General features: G+C 43.2%; 2 protein-coding genes across 3 annotated transcripts; one reads left to right on the top strand and one right to left on the bottom strand.

The window, feature by feature from the left end:
* The first annotated feature begins 266 nt into the window (after nucleotides 1–266).
* Nucleotides 267–15597, top strand: LOC130161633 (phosphatidate phosphatase LPIN2-like). 2 transcript variants are annotated; one of them, XM_056365036.1, is made up of 20 exons: nucleotides 267–371; nucleotides 5824–6024; nucleotides 7001–7096; nucleotides 7535–7833; nucleotides 7912–8028; nucleotides 8210–8336; nucleotides 8475–8949; nucleotides 9602–9701; nucleotides 9945–10132; nucleotides 10488–10581; nucleotides 10715–10784; nucleotides 10910–10993; nucleotides 11345–11424; nucleotides 11931–12087; nucleotides 12692–12840; nucleotides 13007–13093; nucleotides 13199–13351; nucleotides 13695–13809; nucleotides 13932–14035; nucleotides 14157–15596. In XM_056365036.1, exons 2-20 carry the CDS (start codon nucleotides 5833–5835, stop codon nucleotides 14299–14301), a joined length of 2832 nt encoding a protein of 943 aa, XP_056221011.1. In that variant the 5' UTR covers nucleotides 267–371; nucleotides 5824–5832; the 3' UTR covers nucleotides 14302–15596. The 2 variants fall into 2 exon arrangements, with proteins under 2 accessions (XP_056221011.1, XP_056221010.1); XM_056365035.1 differs by having other exon boundaries at nucleotides 293–351; nucleotides 14157–15597.
* Nucleotides 15598–15991: 394 nt separating this feature from the next.
* Nucleotides 15992–25076, bottom strand: emilin2b (elastin microfibril interfacer 2b). The gene is made up of 9 exons (XM_056365037.1): nucleotides 24862–25076; nucleotides 24579–24704; nucleotides 23598–23779; nucleotides 21691–23481; nucleotides 16981–17190; nucleotides 16845–16898; nucleotides 16711–16761; nucleotides 16507–16623; nucleotides 15992–16388 (listed from the first exon to the last, which is right to left on the bottom strand). The coding sequence occupies exons 1-9, from the start codon at nucleotides 24993–24995 to the stop codon at nucleotides 16054–16056; spliced, it is 3000 nt and encodes a 999-aa protein (XP_056221012.1). The 5' UTR covers nucleotides 24996–25076; the 3' UTR covers nucleotides 15992–16053.
* Nucleotides 25077–25958: the final 882 nt, after the last annotated feature.

The raw sequence follows: 25958 nt of genomic DNA, 5'->3' as shown, positions 1-25958 counted from the left end.
TAAATTATAATATAAAAAAAAAAAGCCACAATTATATTGTCTCAACTTTTTGAGTTTATTCTGTGATGCAGAATCATGAGATATCATCATATCAACAATCTTTTTTTTTATTTTATTCTTCTGTGAGGAAAAACTCACACTCAAATTCCTCACAATTCTCTAATAAATAACCTTAATAATTAACCTCATCATGTCCTCCTGCGTTGTAATCACGTGCAGCCTGAGCGCTGCAGGGTCACGTGGTGCGGTGGCTTCAGCAGAGCAGCAGCAGCAGCAGCAGCAGCGGCGGTGGCGGAGGAGACGCAACAAACTGCCGGTAGAGGAGCTGAGCGAAGGTGTGACTGACTGCGGGTGAGCCTCTACTCCGACGGGTAGGACGATTTAATCACCAATTCTCCTCCACAGCTCCATTAAAAAAAAAAAAAGATAAGGCAGAATTAGTATCGACGCTTGTTAATGTCGCTCCTCTGCGCTGTAAAGACACCGGCAGCGGAGTCCTTGACACCTTTCTCAGGAGTCATTTTGGTTTGTGTGCAACTCGTGAGTCCTGTTTGATGCTGAACATTGCATTTAAAGTGTTGTGATAGCGGATATTAGCGGTAAGCACCGACTAACAGACAGTGTACGTTCTTACGAGAGGAACCCTACCTCAATGACACGGTGCAGCTATTTATAACAGCCCAGTCTTTCTCATAAATGTCTGTTTGTGTCCTTGAACGCCTCATGGGTTGCTATACCTGAAGTTTCAATGTCCAAACTTGGGATATTTCACATTGACATCATCTACATCTCTTTTGGCAATATCATGAGCATCAGATCTTGTGGTTGTCTCGCTTAGAGGCTGACAATATGCAGGTTTTATCATCTGATTGTGGTTAGCAGACTTTGGATTTTAGAGAATGATCAATCCACTGTATCTGAACTGAGATATGAGAATCAATATTCACTGAGATTTGGCTGTTGTAACTCTATTGAAAATCTGCAGTATAGCTGAATGACCAGTGAATGTGGAGGAATATTTTATTTTCTTCCTATAGACACCAAGGCTACTAGATGTTTGGAGGTACCAAAATATTGTTGCATTTAGTCGATTAATCAGTTAGTTGATTGACAGAATTGACAGTAATTTATTGACTAAATGATTAAGCAATTAGTAGAAAATCAGCAGCATTGCATTCAAAATGGAAGTAATCATTAGTTCCTGTGCTAGTTGGATTATTGAAGTCTAAAACATCGGTGCTGTTGGTACTGGTGACTGAAATGAAAACCTCAGACACAACAACACTGGCTGACGCAGGATCACGTTGGACACTGGGACGTAGTGAGCAGGAGGAACGTGCCGAGACAGGGAAAGCTAGATTCGTCTTAATCCTGTAAACAGGATTAACACCTCTTAAAGTCCCTCGTCCCACACACAGAGAGAGAGAGAGAGAGTCGTGGATGAGAAAGGGTTGTGTACGATTTATCATCAAGTACTGGCCACAGCCCTTTTTACCTTACGATTAGTCGATTAACAGACAATTAATCTGAAACTATTTTGGTGATCAAGCAATTTTTTAAAGCATAAATGTCAAATATTTGCTGTTTTTAGCTTCTGTAATATGATGATTTGATGCTTTTCATTGTTCACATGACTGTAACTGAATAATGTTTGAAGACGTCACCTCGTTCTGTGAGAAATGACACCGGCATTTTCACTATTTATTCTCATTTTGTAGACGTTTTATGTCTTGACCTTGGAAACAGTAGTTGACAAAACAATCTTTACTCACACACTTGCTCTGGAGCTTTCCACCAGTCTTCGTGAGCAGATTGACTTGGAACTAGAGCTCAAGCAATTACTCCTTATTTTCTGAGTCACTTGACACATTTTTGCATAAAAATGACTTAAAGAATGAATCTGTGAACGAAAACTGGTTCTAGCTTCTCAGTTTCCTCTGTGATAGTAAAGTGAATACCTTTTGGGGTTTTGTACTCTTTGTTGGACTGTCAAAGCTTGACACTAATGAAAACCCTGTAATATGGTCAAAAGCTCCAGTGCAAGCGAGTACATGGACCTAGAGTTCAGATTGTTTCGTCAACATTCATCAGGGAACAAACTGTGGTTTTCTACATCATAAATCTTTTTAAATCCTCCCTCTTGATGCTCTTGTTCTCCGTTGGAAACTACTGTATGCAGAACATTATGGTACGAGTGCCTGAGTGTTGAAGCGCTGCAGCGGAGGGGGTCTACGTGAAGGGCTGTGGGAGTCGACGCTCTTACTAAATCTGGTGGTGTGTAGATGCAGACAGTGTGTAGTCAGCCCGCTAGAGAGACCTGCTTTTGCAGCGTTGCTATCATGGCTGATGACTCTGATCTAGACACTTCTGCTTTGTCCATTAACTGAACATTGCACTTTCACTTTACAATGTGCTGCGGTTCACTGCGGGGTAAAAGCCACAGCACGTTGCAGGGACACAGAGTACACAATATAACAGTGTTATCAACTGGTGCTGTAACACACTGGATCCTTGCTGTAGCTTTACTTTGTTAATTATCATTCTGTAACAGTTGTGAATGAAGGACCATTTTGAACAACAACACTGTGGCTTTAGGAATCATACTGCAATGGTCCAACATGTGTGAAATATTTCAATAACTATTGGATGGATTGCTATGAATTTTCATACAAACATTCATGGTGTCCACAGGATGAATCCGAACGGTGACTGGCATCAACTGGTCAGATTTAGATGAGTTCACCTCCAAAACAACTGACCAAAATCCTGTCAGCCTTATCTGACATTAATGCTAACCTACAATAGCATGTATAAATGCTAACATTGCCATGCTAACATCGCCGGACTCCCATGATAAATCTTAGAGAGTATCTTCAGGGTCTGGAAACTGGTTCTGCATTGGTTTTCATATTTTATTGAGAAAGTGATTTATAAATTATTTATTATTCCAACAAATAAATGATAGATTAAAATGTTCTCAAGTTTTTTTTTTTAACTCTTTAGAGAGATGGCAGTGCCGAGGGCCGGTGCTGAGGGAGAGGTTATGTAAGGGCTTCAGGCTGGGGGTAATTTTCCCTCGCAGTGTTTGTGCTCAGTCTGAGGGGTTGGAAAGCGGCTGTGGTGCATGGCACAGACCAGGAGCTGGGTGGCTGAGGAGGACGGGGGGGAGCAGAGAAGGTCTTAGCAGACCCGGTTTTCCTGCTAAAATCCTGTTGGGGCGACATGGAGCTCTCAGGGAGGTTACCTCTAGAGCAGCAGGGCCAGCGGCTGCACCTGAAGTCCCCCTGGACTCTGGTGAGTTGCGGTACTTTGGCTTTTTGGAGTTTTGGTGGGAATTTATTTGCAGGGTTTTTCTCTCATAATCAGGTGATGAAAGTATCCAATAAGACCCATACTAATGATTATTTTAATTATTGATTAATCTGTGGATTATTGTACAATTAATTGACAAATCGTTCAGTCTATGAAAAGTTAAATTTACATATATATATTAATTTTACTTACTTATACTTACTGTAACAAAATAGTTTCCAATATGCTGCTGACTAATTGGTTAATCAACTCATCTTTAAAGCTCAAGTCTTATCTGCCAGTTGTAACTGTATCCCTGACCACCTGTAGACCACCTTTATATTCAGGGTGAGAGATGTGAATAATGAAACACAAAGAATAATCACATGGGAAAAACATAGTGCACATATATCATTTTGTTTGGTGATATCATTTATCTATTGTGAAATGCCATAGTGGGATTAAATGTCCTTTTTTAGGTTTATACAGTGAATTAGATTCCTTACAAACCAAGGTACTTTACCACAGTGGTATAAAAATCCTGTAAATCCAAGTCCTGCTCATTGATTTGCAACATTGCCCACAACGGCCCAAACAGACACAGTGAGGAAAAATGAAAATGAAAGAGACAAATCCCTTTGATCTCATGGTATTTACTGCCGTATTGCCCAATCCTGCTATATGTGGTAATATGATTACCTGAGACTCTAGTGATTATTATCACTAGACTGTAGAGATAACATATGAGGCATACTATGCGTGTTTGTGTTCTTTGTTTGTTTTCTGTATGTATAGCTGTTTTTCCGGTTCTTTTCAGCAGGTGGTTATTTGCAGAGTATTTTCTCTCTGCCATCCTTTAAGTGCATTAGAGTTTAGCGGGTGCAGTGGCTGCAGGCCATAGAAACTGAATGGTGTCAAAGTCCATCCAGCTGGTATGCAGCTCTGATTTAGTCCGTGTAAACCATTGTCCTAAATATTGAAACACGCTGCTAGAGTCTCATTGTTCATGTCACACACACACACACAGACACAGACACACACATAGCTTGAGCTTGCTTTGAAAATGGTGTTGGTGTTGTCCACTACAGTAACGACGGGTGCAGAACCAAGGTGAGCGCGCCTAATGACACCCACATGACCAGTGTTGACAACCTCCAGGGAAGATCATATGAACCCTGGTGCATCAAAACACTGAGCAGTAAAGTGTCCTGCTGTTTCAATAGATGATATAATAGAATAAAATATAATTTAGAAAACCTTAGGAACACAACACACTGTCGTGTGTAGAAATACAGTGGTGGTGTGTGGTTGATGAAGATTTTGTTTTTTGTCATTCAGTAAACCTATACTCAAACTTAGTTGCCCGAATGTATATTTTATTGTGTTGGGCTTTTTCTTTGTGAGTGAGTGACTTCCTAGTAAGGAGAGTGATATTGAGGTAAAGCTCATCCTTGTGATAGAATCAGCTCTTGCTTTCTATTTTGTCATCTCTGTTTGCAAATCTGTGTGGTTTTCCTGGTGCCTCTTCTTTCCTAGCCATGTCTTATGTTTGTTGATGCATCAGCTGAGCAGCTGTTAAGTATTTTTTAATGGATGGGTAGGCACTGGGTTAATACTGTAGCTCTGTAGCATTAGGCCTGTTTGTCTTCCTCTTCAGTTAGCTGATTACTGATGCTGCAATTATCTGACTGACAGGCAGAGATTTTCCTTTTTCTTGATACAACTTTAATAGCAAATCCAATTTAGTTTTTTAACCATCCAATGATTTTGAAATTTTGCCCTGTTAATATATTTTTCATTGGAACAGACAACCTGTATCTAAAGAGATGGGAAAAATGTCTTTTGCAATATAAACATGTTAATCCTGAAGTACTGATTAAACAGCATATATCAGACTTAACTAATCATCTGAACATGTTATCTATCATGTTTTATCTCTTTCTTGACTCTTGACTCTGTAATATTTAAGCAGCATGGTTCACAGTACAGGCTAATACTCTGAGCCGTGTTTAGATTTTGAATGGATTTAGATATTTATGTAATGTTATATGTATATTTGCTGTACACTCCCCAATGGGGCTCAAACTTCAGGCCTGCCTGTGTGTGTGTGTGTGTGTGTGTGTGTGTGTGTGTGTGTGTGTGTGTGTGTGTGTGTGTGTGTGTGTGTGTGTGTGTGTGTGTGTGTGTGGAGACAGTAACACACACTATCCTCTCTGCTCTGCACTGCTCTGGTCTGCAGCGGCCCTCGCCGCAGCAAACGAGGGCCTGATTAAGTCACGATCAGCAGGACTCTTGAGGAAAATGGGACAGAGCCGCTGTGTTTAGGGACCAGCTTGCATTTCCTTTGCAGACTATTCTGATCAACAGGAGCACACGCAACAGGAACAGTGGCCTAGTAAGATGCAGCAAAAAAATGCATTGTTTTATTCTGATGGTAATTAAGGTCAGTTAAACTTGGTCTAATGAGGTGACTGTCGAATGCCGTCATTACATATATGTTAATTAGCGAAAGGGCGTCTTTGTTGTTGGCAGGTGGACACCATGAACTACGTGGGGCAGCTGGCTGGCCAGGTGCTGGTGACGGTGAAGGAGCTGTACAAAGGGATCAATCAGGCCACCCTGTCGGGCTGCATCGACGTGGTCGTGGTCCGACAGCCCGATGGGACGTTCCAGTGCTCGCCTTTCCACGTTCGCTTCGGGAAACTGGGGGTGCTGCGCTCCAGGGAGAAAGTGGTGAGTGCACATATTTCTCAAAGACATAATTACATTTTATCTTTGTTATCAACAGATGTAGCTGCTGCTGCATTTTTGACACTTTTTTCCCCCCCGATATAAATCTAACAGCATGTTGTTATATCTGCTAAAAGGACTGGTGCCTGTAAAATATTTAGTAAAATGTAGGATAACAGATTGAACCGTCCGTTCCAGAGGGTTATAATTGAACTGCTGCTGCTCCCCCCTCCCCCCCCTGAAACTCTCTCAACATTACCATCCAATCCACTCTCTGCTCCTCACAACAGCAGATTGCCCTTTCTCTCTATTTATAGACGCTGTATAGTTTTCAGCTGAGGACTAAGGTGGGTTGCACAGACTAAAGCTCTTGCTGTATTCTCAACGTGTTAAGATTCATCCTAAGAACAGGAGAGCCTTTACTGTTACAGACTTAGCTGTGCAGGAAATCGCCCGTGGTTCACGGATAAGACGGATTCAGTGATTCTCTACAGTGAATCTTGTGGGTTAAAAGTTAAACCTCCTCTTGACTTCTTATCAAACGTCAGCATCTTGCAGACAGTTTGAGTAGATTTTGTTTCATCTCACAACCTTTTTCTGATAATTAAAGGATGGAAAGAAGCACTGCTGTACACACAAGTCGCAGAATGTGTGTTGACCTTTTTATTAACAACCTAATTCCACCCATGCAGCCCAATTCTCAGTTCCCTGAGAGGAGAAACCCTGGTTGTGTAATTCACAGATAAAAGTTGTGGCTAAAGCTAAAAACAGCAAGTCGTTCACACAAGCCGTTCACTGTTTTCTCTGTAGCTTAACTCTTAATTCTTCAGTTAATTCTGTGGCACAGTTTTTTCTTTGTCTTTTTTAATCCATGAGCCGCATTGTGGACAGCTGTAAACAAACCTCATTGATGCTTGTTGAGGAACACGGTGACCTGGTGAGTGTGTGTCTTACAGAAATGTGTTGTGTGACTCCGCAGATTGACATAGAAATCAACGGGGAACCTGTGGAGCTGCACATGAAGCTTGGAGACAATGGAGAGGCCTTTTTTGTCCAGGAGACGGAGCAGAACAATGTGAGTTTTGTTCAGTATGTGATGAAAATGACGGAGAATTTAATGTCGAATTTCAGCCGTTTACAGGTTGTCCGTCCGTCTGTCGCATTCTTGTGAACATGATATCTCAGTATGTGGCACAAACATTCATTTGGATTTGAACTTGGTGGTCAAAGGTCAAAGGTCAAAGTCACTGTGACCTCACAAAACATGTTTTTGGCCATAACTCACAAATGCATACACTAATTATGATGCAATTTAACTCAAATGTCTATAAGGATGAAATTAAGTGATGACATGTTATATACATACGGTCAAAGGTCAACTTCACTGTGATATCATAATGTTCTGCATAAACACTTGTGAGATTGTGACCACATTTCCTGCAACGTGACTGGTAGGCGGAGGCAAACTATGGCGAGGCGGTAATTCTAGATATTCATGCTTTCCTCAACACAGGAGATCGTCCCGGCCCACCTGGTGACCTCGCCCATCCCCACAGAAGAGGCTCTGTTCAGGAGCAGAGAGCCTAGATGCGTGGGATCGGCGGCGGAGACCAGCGCGCCACTGAATCCAGAAGACCCGGCTTCTGGAAACGCGCAGCTGTGCTCCAATTCAGCCGGCAAGAAGAAGAAGAGGCGCCGGAGGAAGCACAAAGCTGAGCCGCGCAAGGAGGAGCCGACGACCACGCCTGCAGGTGGGGAGCCGGAGCTGTGTGAGCTCAGTTCAGACGAGGAGCACAACGCACACAATGGGCGGTAAGCGCACATGTTCGTGTTCAGTTCGTCGTCGTCTGTCGTAAACCTTTTGTGAACTTAATGGTTTCCTGTCTTCAGGGCGTCTTCTCTCTCCACGATGAACAACAGCGCGGACCACAGGCAACATTCCCCCCTCACCGGCCTCGAATGGGACAGCTACCCTTTCTCCGACGGAGACTGGTCACCCTCCACAACGTACGCCCCCTCCCCCTCCCGCTCTGCCCTTTCAAATCTTTACACAGTTCATACAAACAGAGAGAAACGATGAAACATCATTAAAGACCCACTGTATGAAAACAGACAGGGCTGAGTGAAACAAAACACTCCCTCAAGATCATTAGCGCTGACTCAGTGGAAATGTGGTGTCTGCTTACAGCAGGGAGATGTCCGAGCCCATGTCGCCCAAGAGTGACTCGGAGCTGATGGTGAAGCCGGCAGAGAGTATCCTCAGGGCCGAGTCGCACATGCAGTGGACGTGGGGCGAGTTTCCAGAATCTACCAGGGTATGGTAGAGATCTAGTCTCGTAGAATCTGGTCTAAGACACGTGAGATTTGTGGGGCTGTCTGGCTCATATGCTCCTTTTATTTAGGTGTGTATGGATTTTTAACCTTCATCTTGTTCTGTACTCTTTTGTATGCAGGTCAACAAAAAGGACAAAACAGAGCCAAAGACGCTGATCATCACTCCCTCGGAGAACACGCATTTCAGGGTTATTTTAAGCTCAGAAGCGATGGAGGAAGAGTCACGGGATGAAGAGAGAAGCACAGATCCAGTTTGCAGTATCGTTAAACCAGAGCCACGGACCATTAAACCCGATCAGTGCTGCTGCAAACCACAGGCCCCTGAAGCGTCGCCACATGATGCAAATGTCACCAAGGATGAGCCAGACCTTTCCAACTCGGCGTGCAGCAGTTTTACTTCCGAGCCACGTCCCGGTAACTCTGACCTCAACACAAAAACCGTGCGCAAGGCCAGGTGGACGTCTTCGCCGCCCGGCCGCAGGGGCAGCGGCTCTGCTGCCAGCGGAGGCAGTAACATGGCCGGAGACGCTGCGGCAGTTTGTGCCGACACAGGAGCCTCCTCCAAACCCACGGACTCCCCCAGCAAGAGGAGAGGTAACACGACTTCCTTTTACACCTCACTCTCTCACACTGTGTTTACGTATTTCCTGCGCTTTGTGGTCGTTACTGCACCTTTCATTTTCATTCTGTATGAATATAAACATGACCTTTCAACTAAAGAAATTTTAAGGATAAGTTTCCTGAAATGCCTGAAATGCCTGAAAAGCAGGAGGCTAGAAAAAGCTCCTCAGCAATTTCTTATAGTAGTTGTAAGTTTTCTACAAAAACATTACCTGATGAGAAAACTGCAATACCCTCAAGGTATTGAGATGGTATATTTATGGCAAACATAAGAAAATACAAAAAAAAAAAAATGTAATGAAAAGTTTGAAAACAGCAAAGAAGCAAAGCATCATTTTAATAGTTGAATAATTCTTATTTTGCATCTTAAATGACACAGAAATGTTGAGTAGAACTCCAGATTTCTCTGTATGACGGTAGTCTACACACAGTCTTAATGTTAGTGAATGTTGACAGGAAGGATGTGGTTTCTACTCGGGCCTGAGTTCAGATTTGGTCTCTGGGACTGTTCTACATTCATATGTTTAAAAGAAAAGGAAGTGGAAAAAAAAAAAAAGCAAAAAAAACAACAAAGTCGGCGATTTTCTCAGTAAACTTCTTTCCTTGTGGTTTCCGTTTCGTGCAGGTGTGAGGAAGAGGAGCCAGCATCAGGGGCCTGAAGATATTTACCTGGATGATCTGAATGCACTGGAGCCTGATGTTGTTGCCCGTTACTTCCCGAAAAGGTACAAACCCCTGAAGTCCCGTTACCGCTTCAGACACCTTATCTCATTTGGCGTATGCGCAGCACATGTCCGAGCTCTCAGTGAGCACATTATTACTGAGCCCTAGCTGTAAGCAGAAGCGCAGACGCATTGAAAATACCTGGTACCATTGAGAACTTCTAGAACAAATAAGAGTGTCTGCGTCTCTTTCTGAAAGTCAGTGATTTTAAATGTGTAAGACTGGACTGTGGTGGTGTTCTTCAGTGAGTCTGAGCAGGTTCCTAAACACTGGGTGGAGATGGGACGGCGCTCTGGATCCCAGTCTCCACAGTCGGTGGGCAGCGCAGCAGCAGACAGCGGCACCGAGTGTCTGTCCGACTCTGCCGGCGACCTCCCCGACGTCACACTGTCGCTGTGCGGAGGCGTCGGCGAGAACTCGGAGATCTCGAAAGGTAATTAATCACCTGTATTATCGGCTGTCATTAACTGCAGCGTCACTGATAAAAAACTTGTTCCCTGTAGGCAAATTATCTTATCTCTGAAAAAAGGATGTTAACATTTATTTTGTATTACAAGAATGGAAACCTTTTCCCATTAAATCCTTTACACAACCCTGCACATTGCATACCTGTGACATATTTACATTTGACCCTTTTACATATTTTATTTTATTCTATTAGTTGCGTATGTGACAAATAAAGCTTTCCATCCTTGGACTACTTGTGTGTGAGGACTCAGTAAGCAGCCATACATGACATATTGTGTCTGTCCCTGCTTCTCATCTCTTTCTTGTTCCATTTATTCCAGAAAAATTCATGGAGGACATCATCACCTACAACGAATTTGCAGAGAATCCAGCGATTATTGACAACCCCAATTTGGTGGTTAGAATCGCAAACAGGTGAGTCTTCCTTCTCCCTAACGGACGCGCTCTCTCATCAGATGGTTCATTTGTATGTTATTGCATGATGTTCACATTACAGCTTTAAAAAAAAAAAACAAAAAAAAAACTCAAAAACCTTTATTTTCTCCAGGTATTACAACTGGACCCTGGCGGCACCGTTGATACTCAGTATGCAGGCTTTTCAGAAGAACTTGCCAAAGGTATCATCCTCTGCTCTAATGTGACATGCTCATACTGTGCAATTTGATCTTATGCTGCATCTGCACTTTTTTTTTTCTTTTCTTTTTATGTCTGTTTGCACATGAATTATTTATGTGAACGGCAGGCTACAGAGGAGGCCTGGGTGAAGGAGAAGATGCCAAAAAAGTCTGGACGCTGGTGGTTCTGGAGAAAGAGCAGCGTGAAGCAGGTACTGAATGTGTGTGACTCAGCCAAAAGTCTTTAGGTAAGATTATGAGTCACACTCCCATCTGTGTGTGTGTGTGTGTGTGTGTGTGTGTGTGTGTGTGTGTGTGTGTGTGTGTGTGTGTGTGTTGACCGTACGGTGGGGATCAGTGGGAATCGCATGCCGTTTGAGTAACTTTGCATTGTAAATGAGAGACAAATCAGGAACAGGCTTCAGGAACCATTATCTTCCTGTTTTGCATTATACAAAGACTTGAGCTCGATTTACACCATGTATTTCACTGTACATTGATTTTTAACAATAGATATTTATGTCAACGCATTAGAGGCTGATAATATTTCTTCCTCTCCTCAGTCATCATCGGAGACCAAATTAGACAGACAGGAGTCCCTGACCAGAGAGAGCCCTGCCCTCCACCAGGCCCCAGAAACACAGTGAGTCAGCAACAAAGCTCTGGCTTCCTCACAACGCTACGGTCGCACACAGTGACACAAGCAGTGTTGGGTAAACATGTGGCACACAGACTGGATTAGCATGTTAGTCAGTGAGCAGTGCTGCTATTTCATGAAGATTCAGGACAGATATTTTAGATGTTGTTTGAAGCAGTTTTTAAAGAGTTAAGTTTTTTTGGCTTCGTGTTGGAGATTTTTACAGATGCTTTCGGTTTCAGTGTAAAAGAAAGGGATTACAAACAAAAACATTGTATATTTACAACCCAAACAGGCAGATTAGGAAGTCTGCCGCCCTCTGGTGACTGTAAATGAGTCTGCAGACCCTCAATCACATTTTCACACACTTTCTGTCAGTGCGTTGCCATGTTACTGTGTTTATTTTGACATAGAAGTGTCTGCACCTAAGTCACCATCAGGGGTTGATTTGACCTTTGTCTTGATATCGGTTGCTGGTCTCCCTCCTTCAGACTGCGTTCTCTGTCCTGCAGACACAAAACAGCAGAGTGGTCCAGCGACGACGAGACTAAAGAGCTGAACGCCGTGGCGCCTGCTCTGACGTCTACTGAGCGTGTGCAGACAGAAGGACCGGCACCAGCGCCTTGTCACTCCTATAAGAAATCCCTCCGCCTGTCCTCTGACCAGATAGTAAGAGCATAGATGAATTACAGCAAGATAGGACACAGAAATGCATGATCTGTATGCAGACAAATGACAAGTGGAGCAGTGCAACTTACCTGTAGAGAGAACATAAAGAAACAAGAGCATGAACACAGCGACACTCAAAGAAAACAGAAGGAGAAGGTATGAAATAAAAAAAGCACTGAAAGATACAGAGTGGTGCTAGTACTGGGCCTAAGAGTCTTCATCACTCTTCTGCTTCTTCATCAGTGGCCAGATATCCTAAAATACTTCATATTTTTCACAGCAACTTTCCATGAAATTGACTGAACACATTTGTGTTGTAAAGAAGAAAAGCCTGATTGATTTGATGAGTCTTTTTTGTGATGCCACCCTCAGGAAATGTTTTATATTTTAGCTCTATTACGGTTCAGGCCCAGGAACATCAATAAGTCGATGTTATTGTGTCATGAATGCTGCAGCTTCTAGCAGCTTTTTTTGTAGTAATATATCTGGATCAAATTTCCTTCTATATCATCCTTCTATATATTCTTTAGGTCCACCCATTGAGGTTTAATTCAGCCAGTGAGACTGTATTTGCCTATAAGAAATGCTTTTATGTCTCTCACAGGCCAGCCTGAAGCTAAGGGAGGGGCCTAATGATGTCACCTTCAGCATAACCACTCAGTACCAGGGGACGTGTCGCTGCGAGGGCACCATCTACCTGTGGAACTGGGACGACAAGGTTATAATCTCTGACATCGACGGCACCATCACCAAGTACGGGAACATTTCTGCCTTTTCACCATATTTGTAGTTTATTCTCAGGCCGTGATGAAGACTGTCCTGCTCTTCATCTTGTTACACAGGTTTGATAGTTTCAACCTCAGATATATTATCACATGATTCCTGAGTGTTTACTCCCCAGATACTTTTCTTCCCACAGATCAGATGTGTTTGGACAGATCCTGCCTCAGCTTGGTAAAGACTGGACTCACCAAGGAATCGCTAAGCTTTACCACTCAGTGCACGAGTAAGAATAATGACTGAAGTACTATTCTCCGTTTCCTATATTCTGACGGTATGAAAAAGATGAATAGAAATATCTAACCCATTAATAAACATCTGCCCACTTCAGGAACGGTTACAAGTTCCTGTACTGTTCGGCCCGAGCGATCGGCATGGCTGACATGACGCGAGGATATTTGCACTGGGTGAACGACAGGGGGACTCTCCTGCCTCAAGGACCTCTCATGCTCTCCCCCAGCAGCCTCTTCTCTGCCTTCCACAGGTAAGAAATCCTTTCCCTAAGCAGGTCCTCCTTTCATTTCAAATAACAAGTGTTTTTAGACACTGCTCTTCCAGCAAATTACAGTGGAGATCAAACACAAAATGAGGTGATTTATCCCAGTGAAATGACAGTAATTCTGCTTTTGGTCTTTTGTTCACCTGTCACTTCATCCTGCACCGTTTTTTGTTTTGTTTTAAAACCTCAGAATTTCATTCAGCATTTGCTCTGATTGGTAACCTCACTAACCCGTTTTATAGTCATTATAAATGGTTAGAAATGACAGCCGCTCAATCAAAGGTCAGAGGTCAAGTCTTTAATCCTTCCTTTGTAATTCTCTTGTTAGAGAGATCATAGAAAAAAAGCCCGAGAAGTTCAAGATCGAATGCCTCACCGACATCAAGAACCTGTTCTTCCCAAACACGCATCCCTTCTACGCAGCCTTCGGAAACAGAGCGAGTGTAAGTGCAACGTTTCTGTTTGTTTTTGGATTTACTGAGCTCACTGTGTTGTACGAGTATTCTTGGGCTCAGTTCAATGAAAATGATTGTCTTTTTTTTCTTTTTTTTTTCCTGTCTTCAAGGACGTCTTTGCCTACAAACAAGTAGGTGTGCCTGTGTGCCGCATATTCACAGTGAATCCCAAAGGCGAGTTAATCCTCGAACAATCCAAAGGCAATAAAACATCGTAAGTACTGAAGTGTCCCTGCAGCTGTTGTTTTTGCCTGTCAGCTGTTTCTCTCGCACGTGTTTATTGTTCCCGTTACTTCATTTTTTAATTTTTTTTTTTGGTATTTTTATTTTTCCAGTTACAGTCGGCTGAGTGAGCTGGTGGAGCACGTTTTCCCTTTACGAAGTTCACAACACAACGCCACCTTCAGCTGCCCGGAGTTCAGCTCCTTCTGCTTCTGGAGGCAGCCGATCGCTGAGGTGTGTTTTGAGGAGCTGCTTTAAACTCAGACCAATATTAATGTTATATTAATTACTTGAAATCAAGTGAGCTCAGAGCAGTAATTTATTGTATGCCTGTATGCACTGGCTTAATACTGATGATAGTTCTTTAATATAAATTCAGTATATATTAGTTTTGTATTGTATTAGACACATTCCTGTTTAGTGACAAAGTTTGGGATATTGATGTATTCCATGTTTTTTGTGCCACGTCATCTGATTAAGGGTTTATCCCCTTTATGCACTTGGTGTTGTTTGTGCTTGAGGTGTAGTGGACGGCTCTGTCAGCTTTTGGGATATGAAAGTATCAGTTGTTTTATCATTTGTCACAGCGCTTCTGAGAAGAAATTGCCTAAGCACTTATTTAGGCAGCGCAGGTACAATAACTGTGTTTAAACTGACGAGTTCGATATGAAACGAGAACGATCACCAAACGCACAGTTCCTGCTGTATTTAGAGCAAGTGTGCAGTCGTCCCTTTAAGGCCTTACTCACTCTATAACGGTGTCAGTTGATGTATATGAATCTTATATCTTTGCTCCGGGGCTTAAGGATTTTGCACAATGATGCTAAAAAAAAAAGAAAGAAATGTGAAATGATTTTGCTCATAGGTTATAACTGCATTACTTTGAAGAAAAAGCACTTTCTGAACTGTAGATACTGCTGCTATTTGGTATTAAGTATTTTTCCAAAAAACAAGATTTAGTTAAGACGTACGGTAGAAAACTATTTTTGATGAATTTTGAAGCTAATCTTTGAGACGTCTTTTGCCAGACTTGTGAAAACAAACTACAGTATATTATTAATGTTAATGCCTCTTTTTTTTTTTTTATTATTATTTTGCTTTTCATGCTCGGTAACAGCTGTCAGTGAAATTTCATGCATTCTTTCTATGAAAGTGATAAACTTTGTGTGACGAGAACACACAGTATTTTCTTAGTTTTTGTGTCAAATTTCACTTTTCAATGAAGAACTTTTGCAGCTGCTTCAAGTGTTTTCTGTAGGTTGTTGTGATTACCTCGGTGGGAATCCGGTTGACATCATATGACAGTGCAAGCACAAATATATTCAGCTGTTTGATTTGCTTTGTATTTGTTAGACAGTGTGAGGGGTCGGCTCTGAACACAACTTATGTAAGATCATTTTTGTGGTGTGTCAAAAGTGTAGATCCTAGTGTATATAGACTGTATATATAGTATATTTACTATATGTAATGTATTAAGAAACTGTTGAATCAAACATCCTTTGTTGGATGATGCTTTAATAAAAACAAAAAGTGTGTCAGAACAATCAAAACTGATTTTGCACATTATTGACATTTTAGCACCAACAAGGAGTATATCTGCAATAATGAACACGGGTGTGAACTGTAGGACGTGTGAGGTTCATTCTGGAGGAAAAAACACAGATTTCTTCACAGTAATTAACAAATTGATCAACTGGAATTGAAATTTTAGCAGTAACATATCTTTAAAATCATTGATTACAAGATGTACAACAATTATATGTTCAAGCAAAATATGTATTTGGTAGGTCTAGGTTGTAAACAAAACTTTACAATAGAAAATAACTAATATAAAAACATTATATATTAGTACTCATGATAGAAATAATCTCTTATTATTTGGAGACTGCGTTTGTTGTTCTTTTTGTTGGTTCCCTCTCTGATAATAAAATATCACAATTAGCGTTAGTGTATCAACATCCTCCACTTATGGCTTATATAAGGTGTCAGTTGTCTCTGATAGTGGCAGGGCTACCGTTTTGATGGGCTGGGGTAAAGAAGCACAGCACTGAAAGACGACAGGATCTCAGAGGAGGAAGCCGAGATGGCGAGCTTTCCGGCCGTCATGACGAGTCCGGCTCGGTCTCCTCGCTTCAGGGAGAGAACCAGGCTCAGCGAGGTTGAACTGCTGCAGTTGCATTGTTCGTGTGACGCGGCCGCTGCCGCTCCAGACAAGAATCCCGTGGAGTCCAGCCTCTGGATGCTGCGATTGGACACCGAGAGGACCGCCTCAACCTTCTCCCCTCGATGGGCCGCGAGCACAGCGCTCACCAGGTAGCGGCCGTTTGTGGGAGCCGTGAAAATACCTGAGGACACAGGGAAGACGCTGATTATGTGTCAAAGTTGAGGTCAAGGGTATTTTATGGAGGAAAACGTGGATTCATGCTTCACTGTTTGGGCCTGTGAGCCTGCAGTGATAGTTACCTGTATGAGGGTCGTAGTGTCCTCCGTCGTTGACCAACACCTCGTTGAATAGAATGATTCCAACCTCTCCTTGGAACGGCGTCAGAGTCAGACCGGCTGAGAACGACACCCTTTCATCTGAACACAGGAAAACAAACATCACACGCCGGCAAACATTACAGTAACTGAAGCGGCATCTTGTTTAATCAGTCAATAAATTCTGACCTAAAGCCATGGCAGGTTTCTGTGGAGATGGTCGGTGGAGCGAGTTCACATCTGTTGAGCGAGAGGAAAACGGTTCATCCACACTTGAAAGCTGCATCATTGTTGTGATGCACCGTAACAATTAATGAATTTACCTGTGTTCAGTGGAATGCTGATCTTAAGCGAGTCAGTGGATTTGACTGGAGAAGCTGTGAAATAGAGGAAAAAGGTGAAGCGCGTCGTGGGAAACATGCAGCACAGAGTGCATATACGGGGGGGGGGGTGTCTCACCTGGAGCTCCAGCAAAGCCCTGAACAGGCATCATGCTGCCGCCAGTCCCCTTGGGCAACTTGGACGAGGTCATCTTCCCGGGGGGACCCGCCTCTCCGGCCTCTATCACAGGTGGCTGAGGGAGAGAGGCGTCCACTGGGCCGACCGCCACTGTGAGGCTCTTACTTGAGCCCTGGGGAAGTCCTGCGTCCTCCACTGCAACCTGAACACCTTAAAAAGACAGATATGCAGTGAGCGATGGGACAGAGGCTGCAGGTCAGGCAGAGACAGATGCAGGGCCAGATGGTTGGAGGTCAGACGTGTCACCAAACCAGCTGGTGTCATAGTGACACTAAAACTTCACCCTTTTCACTCCGTGAGAAATATCTCCCCCATAAATCCAGTTAAAACCCCTTAAAATGATGAGCAGAGGAGCTTTTGTAAGTTTTTCTGATTTAGGCCCTGTGTCTCCATGGAGACTGACTGCAGACCAGGATGTAATGGCTTCACACAGATATAACTAATAAGTTTAAAATGGCTGCTTTCCATTTAGGCGCGTCAGTATCTACTATTGAGCCTGCAAAATGTATCGCAGCTATTACTGTTGCTGTCAGTTACATCTGCTCTGCTATCATATGAAATGAAAACAAAACATGCAACTTCATCACACTGATGCAACATCGCCTGAAGCGACGTTGTGCATCCAGAGATTCTGTGTCACTGTGTGGATAGCTTCTACTGCATGAATGGTGCGACCAAATTTATTGATGGGAGACACTTTTTCAGTCATTTTTCAAGCAAAACTACATTTCCTGTTTGTTTTTTGTTTTTTGTCATATGAGAGTAGGTTGAATATCCATCTTCCCAAACTGATGTCTTCACTCAACATGTTTTAAACTTTGGCACTGATCTGCACCAACACAGAACCTCATAGGGGATAATGTGCAATTATGTGTGATGTTGCACTTGTTGTCACTTTATGAAAACCAATCAGGATACGTGCAATTTGGCTTGTGTTTATGGTCGGGGCTACTGTCGACTCTCATTAACAGCCAAACAGTGAGCGGTTATCTGAGCCTCTCATTATGGACATAAACAGAGAAAATGACAGACCTCTGCCTCATCTCCCGTCATATGGTGATCAGCTCTAAACCGCCGCATTCCTGAGAAGCACAGCTGAGACGAACCCTGGAGTTTATCAACAAATCAAAGCCTCCTGGCTGCGGGTACATAGTTACTCTCAGGTCTGCAGCGAGACAAAAGGCCTCGACTCTGCTGCTCCAAAAAAAAGGGGAAACCAGCACATAAAAGACATACCAGCAGCATACCAAGGCCCGGCCACATGTTCAATCAGCACACAGCCTGTCCCCTCACCCCGGGGGAAAGGGGTCATTTAGTGTAGAAGCTGGAGAAGTCTGCCTGTTAAACACAACATGTGCAGAGGGACCGGTGTGTGACCATAAAACAGCACGGGGGGGGGGGGGGGGGGGGGGGGGGGGGGGGGGGGGGTTGAGTCTACGTGTATACACACATGTGCATGTGTTTTACTGGTCTGCGTCTGTTCGTCGTGTCGCTCCTCGTATAAAGCGAGGCATGTGCTCCAGAGAGCGGGCTTTGATGGGGAGCGATTCAATACTGATTTCAGACCTAGTGCCACGAGGATAAATGAGGCAAAAGCAGGATGTATATACGTACGCATGTGAGAGTGTCTGTCATGATGAAAGAGGTGCGCCGTAAACAAACGCAGCTGGATCTGGTGTCGACCTCAAATTTGCACCTTTCCACTGAAAGACGGGGAAAAGCTTCAGTTCCCGGGACACAACAGCCCCTTGTGTCACAAGTATGGCCATTTTTTCCGCATTACATACAATGACTGCAGAGCAATTTGGTGCGTGTTGACTTTATGAGTCACTGTTCGCCAAAACACAGTGGGCTCTTAAAGACTTTGATTTAGGAATCAATAAATCCAGCCTGAGAATCGAGCGCTCAAAGCAGAGACTGCTAAATGTCTTGCGTCAGATAATGTCACACCCACTCTGTCAGGATAAACAAGCTGCCACAGTTACAGCAGCTTCATTGTTCTTGAAGGCTTTCTGTCAGGCCCCATCTTGTTTTTGGTTCATGGGGTTATCATGGTTCACTACTGACCAGAGTGTCTCACCCTACGAGTGGCCTTATCTCTCGCATTGACCTACGAGCCTTAACCACGGAGCCTCGTCAGGAGCAGGAAATCACACTTTATTATCTCAGCGCATCCCCATAATAGAGCTGCACTATGCTGTTTTAAGAACGTTGAAACCACTTTGTCGAACTCAATGAGAGGACATGGATGTTAAAGACCAATTCACTACTGCGACTCAAACAATAGCTCATAACTGAAAGTTTAAAGCGTCCCGTGGAGTTTTCTTTTAAACAAACAAAGGTTTACATTCAGTGTGTCACGTGTTGTGTATCTTTGATGTCCAGAAAATGCATTCTTACCTCATAACACATCTGCAAAACAGATTTTTCAAACAATGTTGTTTACATTTATATTTATGCTGCTGTCTTTTGCACTGCCTTTATGGGAACATAAGGAAAACCCTACAGCGCACCTTTATTTGTTTGGGAAATTGGTTCAGTTTTCAGGAACCATTTCCTTTAGTGTTTATCCATTTCCTTTAGTGTTTATCCTCCTCCACCAGGACACTTTGACAGTTTCAAACTACTATTTCCAATGTGAAGAATTTGTTTTTTCCTCAACTTGAAGCAAGGTAAATACAGCTGATGTGTACATTCACTTGAAATACGCAGCTCAGTGTTGAATGAAGAAAAAGGTTCTTCAAGCAAAAGCTCAGTGGCTTATGAATTTCTCTTCAGTTGTGTCAACGACTATAACAAATTGAAGCAAAAACTTCATGGTCTGTCTGAACTCAAAGCAACAAAATCAATTCAAGAATGACATATTACATCTCTCTTCACCTCTCTCCCGACCCTCTCGTTTAAGGTTAACAACTGGTATGACATCATGGTAAACACAATGACAAATGGCCCTTGAGACCGCCGTGCAGCTTTGAGTGTTCGCACTGTTTATTTCAGCAGAAAAGGAACTCGGCCGTGGAAGTTAAGAATGTGAGAAAACTTCAGACGGGAGTAAAAATGTGACTGTGCTGAAGAGGCTGAGAGGAAAAGGAGTGATAGAAATTTTGATCCAGTAGTTCTTAATCGAAACACAGAGAAGCTCTTGGCTCTGAAATAAAGACGCCCATGAGTGGTCCTTCTGAGGATCATTGATAAGCTGTGTGCAGATCTCTCTGTAATTGACCCCTCTAAAAGCAGCGTTTTCCACTCTCTTGAGATAAGCAAGGAGGGAGACAATAGGATGAGGTGGCTGGAAGGGTAAAGACAAACAGAAAGCCAAGCTCAGAGCAGCCCCTGACATCACTGAGAGTGAGTGGAAATCATGAATAATCGTGCTCCCACTTGCAAAACATCCCAGTGACAGAATGATGAATTAAATGCTATATTATGACAAAAACCTTGGGGTGGAGTGGCAACATTTCTCAGCCACCACTGATTCAGTACTTTGGCAAAAATTAGTAAAACTGGCATCTCCGAACGACACAGCTAAATCAGGAGTAAAACTGAAACATACTGGTTTGGACTGGAATCACAACATGACCCGGGACTATTTTATTCCAGTTCACCTCCCATAAGATTCTGGACTGGATCACACGCTGCATCATCTGCCACATAAACCAGCTGGTCCCAGAGGAAGAGACTGGGCTCGTAAACATTATGGGCGTGCTTCTAGTTCACATTTACAACTAGGAGAGTCGGTGAAGTCCAGCTCGGTCTCATAGGTGTCATTAATGAGAAAACTCATAAAAGACGTATGCAACATATGCACCGATATGGAAATCTATGCTCTCAGATATGCTGACAGCAACATAACTGAGTCTCACAATAACATCCAGTATAAATGATAAACAAAAACAACAGATGCACATGATTAAGCTGATGTTCACCTTAATGCAAGGCAAACATTTTACATCCAAAAAACTACATATATATGTATATGTATATGTATGTGTGTGTGTGTGTGTGTGTGTGTGTGTGTGTGAGTGTAGAGATAATGGACTAACACACATGAATTCACACTTGGATACAGAAAAAAGCCAAGTGAGCAATATTTTCTTTGAGCCAAGGCATTGCTCAACACAATTGGGGTTTATTAAATCAAGCATGTGTCTTCAATCAGCCCTGCCTCCTTTAACTGAGAACATGGTTAAATTTAAAATCAAACTTCCTCTCACTCACACATTGAAATACGCACCACTAGAGAACATCCTGCGAAGGGATCCCACAAGCTGCAACGCCTGTCAACATGTTGACATTTCCACCCATGACTGCTCGGAAGTCATTAGTACATTTGGGTCCGACCACATGCATCTTTGAACTTGGTCCTCATTTTGATTTCAACTGTACACCCGTAACGTTTTGTGGCTGCAGCTTGCACATCTGTGACGCTCTAGTGGTGATGAAATCTGTCCACAGACATATTACACTTACCAAACTACTCAAAACCACCGAATGGAGGTTTTCTTTTTGCCATGAAGACACGCACACACACTCACAAGGCGAAAACAGTATCAGCCATGCTGTCGTAGCTGGTTAATATTGCAACCTTTTCAATAACACAGCCAAAAAAAAAGTTTGGTTTATGTTTGCATTACTGTACAGACAGCTTACCTGTCTTCCCGGCGTTGCTGTCGGTTAGCACCTGAAGGTCTCTGGCTATGTTGGCAATGTTGTTCTGGAGGTTCTGGCAAATTCCCTTCACCCCTCCAATATCTCGGGCATGGGCTCTAACTGTGCCATTCAGCTGGTTGACACAAGTCCACAACCCAGTGACATGTTTATTCAGCCCATCTTTGATCCTCTGTAGGCTACTGGAGATAGGATCCAGCTTGCCGCATAAACTCTCCACACTAACAACGCGGCTGTCCACGTGGGCAATCTCCTTCTCGACATCTTCAGTTTTTTCCCTGCACTGGTCGGCCTCGGATTTCACCTCCCTGCCCAGCTCGTCCAGCCGCTGTCTCAGCTCCTGATGCTGTGTTCTGTGGAGCTCCAAAAGGTCCTTGGCCTCCTGCTCCGCCCCTGTTTTAACTTGACCCCAGGTGGAGTTGAGGCTCTGCAACGTCTGAGACTGTTGTTGGACTACATCTGATAGAGAGTCCTCCAATCTGCCCATGTGGCCTTTCATGGAGCCGAGTTCACTGTGTACATTCTCAATGCTAGTGCTGCAGTTGAGGAGTTGCCCCTCCATGGCTCCAAGGCCATTTATCTGGGCTTTCAGACTAGTCTCCATAGCACCTATAGCAGTTTTGCAACTCTCAAAGTCTTGCTGAAGGTTTTCTACAACAGTTAAATTAGCCCTTTGCTCCTTTGAGCAAAACTGGTCCAAGACATTGAGTCTATCCTCCAGAGTTTGAACAGAGCCCTTTAAAGAGTTAACATCTGTCTGCAACATATCTTGACTCTCTGGCTGAACCCCAGATTGGGAGTTGGCGCTTGTATCAACCAACACGGTCGTGAATCTTTCTTCCATGGAGGCCAACTTGTCCTCCAGAGTCTCCCTGAGGTCTTTGATGGCCTCTGTCCGTTCTTTCTTCAGTTTCTCCTCCACAGCAAGGCACTGCCCTGCCACACTCTTTTCAGATGAGTTCAGATAGATCTCAAGGTTTTCCACACGAGTGAGAACATTGTCAGATACTCGGGTGCCTTCTTTTACTGGATCAACCAGCTTGATCTTAAGGTCTTCAATCTCCTTGCGGAGATCAGTTTCCTTAGAGTCCATGAGCTCAGCTAGGCTGAGGTAATTAGCCTCTTGCCCCTCACACTGCTCCTGAACTGACACGATTTTATAATCGCAAGCGTTCTTCATGTCTGCCAGTTTGATATCCATGCCCTCCATCAACTCCTCTCTCAGAGCACGGATCTTATCATCCAGGTAGGCACGTAGGTCTGTATCACTAGCTGGGCGAGCAGGAGGAGGTGTGGACAGTGGGTTCTGGGCAGCCTCCATGAGCAGACTGATCTGTCCATCATGGCGGTTGACACGGCCCAGCAGGTCATCCAGGGTATTAGTCTTGGACTCTAGGTCGTCTGTAACCTGGCTGATCTTGTTCATTACTTCTTCCATTGGTGTTGTGTCATGGTCAAAGGAGAAGTCCTGCACCTGAATGGTTTGTGTTTCTGCGCCTCGTGCACTGGCGGGCTGTCTGAGGTTGTTCAGCAGTGTGTGCAACATTTTACTGGCATCCTCCTGGAAGTCCAGTCTCAGATTGGAGGACATGTCAGTCATTCTTGCCTGCATGTCAAGAACCATCTGGGACAGTTGCTGCACCTCCTCCTCCAGGTGTGTTGCACTTTGAGATCCTCCGTGGCCCCATGGTGACCTGGGACCTGTCTGACCTCCAGACTGCCCCTCCCCTACCCATGGGTGATTTCTCTGACCCTGTGTTCTCTGTTCTGGAGCTGTAGGGAGAAATTTCAGAGAGAGGGTTAAGAAACAAGAATACAAATGCTTTTATATTTGCATTTATTTTGATATTTTGATGGTTTATTTCCTTAGTTATAGTCGTGTCTTTCACCTTGTGGGACTGGAATATGTCCAGCGGCAGACGGCGCATGAGGCAAACGCTCTACTTGGAGTAGCATTAGGTCTTTCACCTCCCTGCAGTCGTGGCCCTGGTAGCCCGGGCAGCACCTCCACTCCAGCTCTGTTACTGTCTTGTATGCAATCTTATACATGGGCCTGAAGTGTGTCCGATATCTGGAAGCATTTAACACATGAAGACATGAATTATTACTCTGCTTTCTAAAAATTCACAGATACTGTACAATGGCACACTTGTTCAATTCTCCTTCTCAGAAATACAATGTAATCTTGGAATAAAAATGTAGGAAAAGTCTGTTTGTTGGCAACTGAGACTAGATAGACAGTCACATTTGCAATGAATTAATCATGAAGTTAGGAGGAATTAGTTCCAGACTTTCCTGCCATCCACTTTTCTCAGGAGTGTGTTTCTTGCTCAATGTACACTGAAGCAAAACAATCAATCCATATTTGCCATTTATGAAGATTGAACACAGATGTCTGAATAATCAGCTTTTTGCTTTTAAGTCATATTTTTAAGATTATTCTAAGAGTAAAAATTAATAATAATAATACATTTCTTTTAGTCCCTCTTAGACACCATTCATTTCATATTCATGCATATTAAAGTGTTAATGGTTTTCATCCTGAAAGCTTTCTTATTTTTGACCCTGAAGGAAAAAAAACGATCTTTACTGCAATACAAAGTGTACTATGATAACACAACTGTAAATAACATGTATTAGTGCACACACAGGAATGTTACAGAGCTGGATAACACACAATAGCCTACTATAAAAATACACACAACTGACTCAGCCCACAACGTAGATGATTAACATCAGTATTTTTTTAAATAGTGGATCAGTCCAAACTGTATGACTGTATAAGAGTATTGCCTCACATTGTTAAAAATACTAACAAAAGCAAAGACTATCCGCCCTCCACGCAGAGTCCAGGACTTCTGGGAACTTACATCACTTGTTGCGCGCAGTTTGGCAGCTCCGGTGGACACGGTAAAACCTCCGGCTGCACAAAACTCTCCGTGCCTCCCACGACGGCACAGCTCACGTTCTTGTGCACAACGTAGGCGCACCAGTTTCTGCAGGAAACCACCGGTTAATCACTCAGTGACTGAATGCATCCATTTATGCACAGACGATGAGAATAATAGGATCACACAAATTAATCAACACATCAATCTGTGTTTCATTAACGTGCAACATGACCTAAAATGTATAGAAATCTACTTAACTCACTTGTTTCTTTGTCGTGTGTCCATGCCTGAATGCGCGTTGTTCTGGAAAATGCTGTTTTGGAAAGGTGATCCAGTGATGAGAGGAAGCATTATTAGAAGATGAATTAGTGGCAGCCCGTACAGTCCGCGCTTCATGGTTAAAATATTGCAGTGCCCTTTCAGATGGTAATCAGTAGTGAAAGTCTGTGGTCCAGTGATCAGTGAAGGCACCACGGGTTGTTCCCTCTCTGTGGAGCAGCAGACCTTAACAAGCTCCTCCAGCGTCCTTGGATGTGACGTTTCGGGAACCCCTCCAATACTGTTCCGTGTTCTCAGATCACACACTCACACACACACACACACACACACACACACACACACACACACACACACACACACACACACCCCAAAACCCAGATCCAGCTCTCTTTCGGCATCCAAAAACACAATGTCATCGACCTACATAATTTCCGGACGCCTACTTTTGGATAATGATGGTCTTTCTTCCAAAAGGCATCGTAATTATCCCGTGCGTAAAATGTGCGCGCCCTTCAATGTGCCCCAAGGGCGTAGGTTTCCAATCAATATCTTAGTGAACTCGTTAGCACTATGTTTAGAGTGAAGTCATATTAGATCATTCCAATGTGCACTCCAAGATAAGGTGACCAGATATCTGGAATGAAAACCGGAGACATTTCGAGTTCCTCGATCAATATATCATTAAAATGTCAAATGTTTTTACCTATAGAGGACAAGCAAAAGAGGATGGTCGTTTTTATACTTTATTATACTGTGATATTTTTAGGCCTTACTTTACTATGACATTTTGTGACATTTTATTGCCATACTATACTATGACGTTTTTTTGATCATTTCTTGTCTTACTATACTGTGACCTTTTTGACATTTTTATGGCTTGTTATACTGTGACATTTTAAGACATGTTTATGCCTTGCTATACTATGACATTTTTATGCCATACTATACTATGACGTTTTTTGCCATTTTTATGGATTGCTATACCATTACATTTTTTTTACCATTTTTATGCCATACTATACTATCACAGTTTTATGTCATACTATACTATGACAGTTTTTGACATTTTATTGCCTTGCT

Source organism: Seriola aureovittata, chromosome 20, assembly GCF_021018895.1.
Source record: "Seriola aureovittata isolate HTS-2021-v1 ecotype China chromosome 20, ASM2101889v1, whole genome shotgun sequence".
NCBI lineage: Eukaryota > Metazoa > Chordata > Actinopteri > Carangiformes > Carangidae > Seriola > Seriola aureovittata.
The sequence above is the reverse complement of the archived record's forward strand: the minus strand, read 5'-3'. Positions and strand labels throughout refer to the sequence as shown.

Bases quoted from the DNA above. Each gene is read 5' to 3' on its own strand.
- emilin2b (XM_056365037.1), bottom strand. From the start codon at position 24,995: ATGAAGCGCGGACTGTACGGGCTGCCACTAATTCATCTTCTAATAATG. The intron at 23,482-23,597 runs GTGAAAGACACG...TTCTCCCTACAG, and splicing joins ACATATTCCAGTCCCACAAG to CTCCAGAACAGAGAACACAG. The intron at 16,389-16,506 runs GTAACTATCACT...CTGTGTCCTCAG, and splicing joins ACACTACGACCCTCATACAG to GTATTTTCACGGCTCCCACA.
- LOC130161633 (XM_056365035.1), top strand. From the start codon at position 5,833: ATGAACTACGTGGGGCAGCTGGCTGGCCAGGTGCTGGTGACGGTGAAG. The intron at 6,025-7,000 runs GTGAGTGCACAT...GTGACTCCGCAG, and splicing joins TGCGCTCCAGGGAGAAAGTG to ATTGACATAGAAATCAACGG. The intron at 13,352-13,694 runs GTAAGAAATCCT...TTCTCTTGTTAG, and splicing joins CTCTTCTCTGCCTTCCACAG to AGAGATCATAGAAAAAAAGC.